Source organism: Saccostrea cucullata, unplaced genomic scaffold (assembly GCF_032062105.1).
Source record: "Saccostrea cucullata isolate Sc308-1 unplaced genomic scaffold, CSIRO_AGI_Scuc_v1 ctg12393, whole genome shotgun sequence".
NCBI classification, from domain to species: domain Eukaryota; kingdom Metazoa; phylum Mollusca; class Bivalvia; order Ostreida; family Ostreidae; genus Saccostrea; species Saccostrea cuccullata.
This window is the reverse complement of record NW_026922159.1, coordinates 12,404-19,284: the sequence shown is the minus strand read 5'-3', so window position 1 is coordinate 19,284 and position 6,881 is coordinate 12,404. Positions and strand designations below refer to the sequence as shown.

The 6,881-nt window shown below is 31.8% G+C and overlaps 1 protein-coding gene across 1 annotated transcript; it reads right to left on the bottom strand.

Annotated features, from left to right (window-relative positions):
- Positions 1-2,877: 2,877 nt before the first annotated feature.
- On the bottom strand, positions 2,878-5,885 carry LOC134261306 (uncharacterized). The gene is made up of 3 exons (XM_062743747.1): positions 5,088-5,885; positions 3,489-3,686; positions 2,878-3,065 (listed from the first exon to the last, which is right to left on the bottom strand). The coding sequence occupies exons 1-3, from the start codon at positions 5,800-5,802 to the stop codon at positions 2,878-2,880; spliced, it is 1,101 nt and encodes a 366-aa protein (XP_062599731.1). The 5' UTR covers positions 5,803-5,885.
- Positions 5,886-6,881: the final 996 nt, after the last annotated feature.

Genomic DNA, 6,881 nt, shown 5'->3' with positions numbered 1-6,881 from the left:
ATGCCTATAAAATTGATCAAAAAGTATATATGCTGACGTTGGCTTTGTCGCAATAATAATCTCATTCTGCTTTTCATTAAAGGAAACTAAATATAGTAAAACTCGTTTAGTGCGAACGCAGATACAGCAAATTCATGGATAAAGCAAAGTTTTTCGGAGATCCGTGCAAAATTGTTTACAATTCTTTGTAAAATTTTACGGTTATAAGGAACACTTATATAACGAATTTACAGATATAGCGAATTGATTTTGAGTTCCGTAGAGAATAAATATAATGAAATTTACATCTTTTACAAAGAATTTTCATTTATTATTTTAATATAAAATTCATTTCATAATTAGACCTTAATTATTCAAAGATGTTTTGTAATAATTGTTTTTCTAACATATTCGGTAGCAAAACTTGAAAGAAAACGTGCAAATTGCGAATTTGCTATATATGTATATACATGTAGTTATACGGATTTGTTATACGGATATGAAAAATTACGGATATAGCCAATTGAATTCACAGGTCCCCAGCACAGGCACCTGACGTTACTTATTTTTCTTTTAATAAAAAAACATACACATACCTAATAATAAACAAGGTAACCATCGAAAACCGCCATCTTGGATTCTCGAAGTAGGTCATCAATTGTATTTTCGTCTGAAACTCCGTCAAATAAATTCCCTGCAACCATATTCTTTCTGTGGGCAGTCTTTCGAGGTCTAAACTTACGGATACTGCATCCAACAAGGCGCATCACACTTGCAAATATTGAAAATCACTTGTCAAACTCGACCTACTGCTTCAACATTCCGAGAAATCGCCAAAGGGGGCCGGAAGTTTACATACGACTTGAAATTCTTAGGGAAAGAACTTTTTTGATTGGTCAATATATTTGTACGATTTATTTTTAAAAATAACCGGCGAAAGTTAGTACTTATTCCAAAACAATAATTCAGACAATAATACAACGTACTATACATGAAAGAACATTCATTTTATTTCTCTCAAAATTATTTCGATATAGCTTGATCAAAGCGATTATATTCTGTAAATGTCAAAGATCGGCCTGATCATGCTAGCTGATCAATGAACATTTTCGAGACAAATTGAGTCGGTTGTAAGTCCCTACTTACATGCACTAAATATAATTAATAACACTGTCATTATTGATGCCCTGATTGAGCGCTATCCGTGGAGAAGATTGACTTTATTTAAAGTATGTACGCACGTATGTGAAAAGGGGGGTCCACACTAAAATTATTCCAGGGAGTGTTGAGATCTGCAAATTTTATGCATTGAAAAAAGTAGTGGCATGGGGACATTTTTATTTTTTTTTTCTTGGTGACAGATTATACAAATACATGTTGTATAGGCTTATATTTTATTTCATTACATATCCTTTTATCAGTGTGATCCCTCTCCTTTTTCAATTAAGCATATGCCAGGTATATATGTATATATATAACTGGATGGTTTGCAGTCTATTGTTTTTGAAAACGATTCAATTAAGTTCTAGATGAGATGATTTGTTGTTGATTTTTTTCAAGCACCCCCCTCTTTTATTCAAATTTTTTTTTCGAACGCAACGACCTGTATAGATTGATACAGTATATTTTACTGGTATATTTATAAGAAGTCTTTTATTTTTCCCATTTTGTATTTTTTTTTTCTACAATCGAAATATTTATTCAAATTTCAAAGTAACTATAACACGTCGCTTTAGATCCACCACAAAACCGACACATACGAAATTCCCATTAGCATATTGATGTAAACTTCCGGCCCCCTTTGGCCATTTCTCGGAAAGTTGAAGCAGTAGGTCGAGTTTGACGAGGGATTTTCAATATTTGCAAGTGTGATGCGCATTTCTGGCTGCAGTGTCCGTAAGTTTAGACCTCGAAAGACTGGCCACAAAAAGAATTTGGTTGCAGGGAATTTATTTGACGGAGTTTCAGACGAAAATACAATTGATGACCTACTTCGAAAATCCAAGATGGCGGTTATCGATGGGTACCTTGTTTATTATTAGGTATGTGTATGTTTTTTTTTATTAAAAGAAAAATAAGTAACGTCAGATGCCTGTGGTCCCCAGGTCTGCGCTATAAACAATTTTTACTGTAGTCTCATTCAACCAAAACTTAGCTGTCTCCGTAAATTTCGACGAGCAGAAGGTCTCGCTAGGATACACAATAGCGTAAATTAAAATTGTAACCGATCCGATAGAGGACGTTGTCTTGTTTTCATTTGATGACCTCTTTGAACACAAATGTTATATTTTTAATTCTTCTATTGGATTGTGATTTTATATAAAAGAAATCTGAACTTATATTAGAGATCGAAAAGAAGAATTTACTATAACGATCGATAAAAAATACTATGAAGGTAGGGTAACTAATTTCACTTTTGCTTTAGACAATAACTTTGGACAGGTATTTTATCTCACACTCACCCATAACCGTTGAGCTAATACCGTAAACAACTCCTTTCTGGTTGCTATTACTTGTAAATATTAAACTTTTAACTCTTTTTAAATCTATATTTATATATCATATACATGTATTTGTATCAGTTGTAGAGATGTATTCTTTTCAGCGAATTTTATTAAATTGGTAAGCCTTGTTGTGGCTTTTCAAATGCTATCACAAATATTTACCAGACTCTCTGCTCGTCGAAGATGTACGGAGATAGCCGAGTGTTTGAATAATTCATACATGTAACTCAGGCAGCTGTTCATTGAAAGAAATGTAGCAAAATTGCACGTAGTTTAAACCAATGTCATAGATTTAAAAATGTTTATTTTTCAACATATAATGATGAAATTATGATACGTTTTCTGTTTGAGAAGATCTGAAACCAGTGACTTCGATCGTCAGATAAAACTTTTATTAGATATAATTATGTATAAATAACATAAACATAATATACCTTGTAGAACTGCATGTTATCACACCGAGATAAGGAGTAGTAGAATAGTTTGTCTTCTTTACGTACTGGCGCCCACCTTCACACCCATTCCAGATATCGTCATACTCAAAGCTATACTGCAACAAACAGTGGCTTGATTCTAAGCATTCTATTGCAAGATGTAGAGAAAGTTATGCATCATACTTGAACATATTAAGGTTTTACAACTGTTGATGATATTGAAGACAATCAATTGTCTTAGTTTTACTAAAATGTAAAAACTCAGTTTTCTAATGTAAAAGAAACTCTCTTCATAAAACTCCATTTAAATTGCAGTGAATCTAAGTTATTACACATTTAAAGCAATGCAATCGTGACAAAATTCTGTAATAATTGTTTTTCAGGTACTTTATGGGGGTCATGTTTTATCTGAAACTATAATTTGCCTTACTTCTTAATATTAGATATAAAATATAAAGTACTAAGGTATAAGATGTATTTTTAAACATTATTTCTTGAAATAAACATCAAGTTCATTAACCTTAAGCCTCGAATATTTTTAGGTTAATATGAGTTTGAGTGTATAACAAACCTTGAACTTGACGTTTGGCAAGATCTTTGACCATGGAAGTGATATTTTTTAAGTCTTCCCTCATTTTCAGTGTGGTTTTGTTGTAGTTGACTATCATTCGTTGTGTTTCAGATCGTATTCTTTCACTCTTATTGTGCATGACACCCAGTCTACCTTGAATCTTTCCAAGCTCAGATACTAAATCCCTCACTGTCTTTTCTGTAATTCAAAGAAACTGAAGTACAGAAAGTTTTTCTAGTATATTATCTTAACAAATTGAGAAAGTATTCTGTAATTATCAATGAAATATATGGAGATAACGAACAGTATTCGAGCTCAAACTTCCATGAAACAATACAAAACAGTATAAAATCTATTTTTACTGAACAAGTTAAATATAGGACTGTTTGGTAAGCCAAAAGTCCACAAAGCTCAAGTAAAGCATACTGCTACATGCCATCATAGATAGCAAGTAACTTTCTAAACGTCTGAATGAGATAAAAAAGAAAATGACAACTATCAGTTTGTTGATTGATTGATTGATTAATTATATATTGTTCAACGTCCCTCTCGAGAATTTTTTCACGCATATGGAGACATCACCGTATGCCGGTGAAGGGCTTCAAATTTTGACCTTTACTCGGCACTCAGGGTCATTGAGCAATAAGGGATCCTTATCGTGCCAACGATAAACTATGCAGTTTCAGTTTTTCAGAAATTCACAGGGCCAAATAAGGCAAAAGTGAACCTTGTTCTTTACACTTAGCTTTAAATCTGCATCTCAACTTGTATGCCGTTAAGAATCATATACTAAGCAATAAATATGAGAAGGAATTTCACGTATTGCCATTATCTACCCTTAAAAACAATAGATTTCTGCTTTGGATTCCTAAAGTTAAATTTAATATCTTACAAATATTATCATTATGATCAAAAGAAATAAAAAAAAAAATTGGATGACCTACAGTCCAAGCATTCACAATTTAGATCACGAAGTAGTGAAAAGGACAATTTCGTAATTAATTATGCCACAGATTGTTTGGAACAACAGGAACGATCCTGAGCAAGTGCTTGTTCCTTATGGTCAAGATTTTGTGAACGACCTTTGACTATTTTTTGGTGCTAGATCAATTATGACGTCATAATTGATTAAAGCTTAAATTTTCCCGTACTTTACAGCTATAATTGAAGTTATAGAAAATGAAGCATTTTCATGGTATTTAATTTGAAATCATGCGAAAAGTAACCTCGAAATCTATATTCAATTTGATATCATTTTGAAGTGGGGGTTTAAAGAAGAAACACTGCCGTTTTTTATGAGATTCTAGGCAATATTGATACATTTCTTTTATCTGAGAGGGAAAAAAAGTCCGAAATTTATACCTGACTTTCTTCGTCTTATTATTTAAAATTACATTTGAAAATATGTTTTTTCGTCCATTTTATAAAACAAATTATGTCCTGATATACTTAATTTTACCAAGCTATATTTGTAAAGGATCATTAAAAGAATTACAAAGAATCAAGTTTGAAAAATCTGTAGGCACATTTCATTTACTAGATCTTGACCTTATGTACATTATTGTATATAATGATTATGATATAGACAGCTGTACATACCGTGGATGCCGTACTTAGAATTGATTTCGTCAGTATAATTATGGAGAAGTCCCACAGAATTATTTACATTAAGTATGTCATTCTGTATGTTTACTATTCTTTCAGAAGTGTCATCTTGTTTAGATTCAGTGTCTTGTTCTAATTTACTAAACATCGTTTTATATTCAAGCTGTGCCTTCACTATCCTTTCAGATGTGTTATTATGGTTAAATTTCATCTTCTGTTCTATTTCACTAAGAGTCTTTTCATATTCACGCTGGTAGTTTATTATCCTTTCCGATGTGTCGTTTTGGTTAATTTTCATCTGTTTTATTTCACTCAACATTTTGTCATGCTCATGTTGCTCATTTATTATTATTTCAGATGTATCGTTTTGGTACTGTTTCATCTGTGCTATTTTATTCAACATTTTATTATCTTCATGCCAAAGGTCATCGGTACTTTTTCTTATTTCTTCTGTGTTGGTTTTCATGGCTGCCATTTCATTTTTCAAGTTTATCATGTCACCGACCAGTGAATACACTTGTTTCAGCAATGATATCCTTATCAAAGTTTCTTGGTTTATCTGGTTCTGCAGACTGTTAATGGCAATTTCATTTGTTTGGCACGAGGATTTAACACTTATGCCATCTTCTGCCCTCTTTTCTGTCAGTGGCGAGTGAGAATCTACCACGGCAAATAATACCCACAGATATGCACAATTCAAAAATATCATCGTTCAAATGCTCAAAACACCAAGGTTAGACGTTGTAAAAGTCCTTCCAAACACAACACGCAAAATGGCGTGATTGGTACAAGTTTTAGTTATTTATAATGTATAGAGTTTTAGCACTTGTTTATTAAAAAAGATAGTCTTTCAAAGCAATGAATATGCATAAACACTTTGCATCTTAAGTACTTATTTCTTATTTGGTATTGTGAAGGAAAAATAAGTAAAATACCATGCCTTCAGCTTCATACCATGCGATTGTACTGATCAATGGTGACTTTCTCTGGTATACACTGCCTTCTTGAATCAAATTTCTGATATGAATCAAACCTTTGATTTTCATGTTTAATTGTGTATCAAGTGCACTCTTGTTTATAACGTTTATGAAAATATATATAATTATTTATTATAAAAGCAACTTGAACTGTAGGTTTTTTTCTGAATCTCCCCTTAGTTTGATTTTGAAGACAATATATAGAATGACTTCTTGTGATCTAATAAATGATAATTTTCACACAACACTTGTGTTATTTTATGTTATTATGGTTGAAACGTATGAAATAGAACTTTGCCAGAACACCAATTTTACAATCATAAAATTATTACTAGACATCAATAAAACATATAACTCGACAAGCTGCAATTTACTTCTGTATCTAAAAAGAACTTTCAGAAATTTCAGTTTCGGTATTATTAGTCCAGAATATGGAACAATTACAAACTCTGCGTAATAGAACCAAAATGGCATTTGAGAAACGTTACTCTCTCTTCAGGTGAATTTTGTAAAATTTAAAGAACGTTACTTAACATTGCTGTTTACCACAAGAATTTGATAGAAGTTGTTTCAATATAAATTTCAGATCCACTAAGGAAGTGATACTTGAGAATAAGATTCTGAGATAATCTGTTACAAGTACTGCTAGCTCTGCTTTTAAGATTTGCACTTTCAGTCGACCACTTAAAATAGTGTATTATACTCAAGTAGTGGCTATTAAGGAAGCTTGAATTAAGGAAGATCGAATTTAAAAAAAAAATGATATATTAAGCGAATAACTATCATTTGACAAAGAAAAAAATTCCTACAT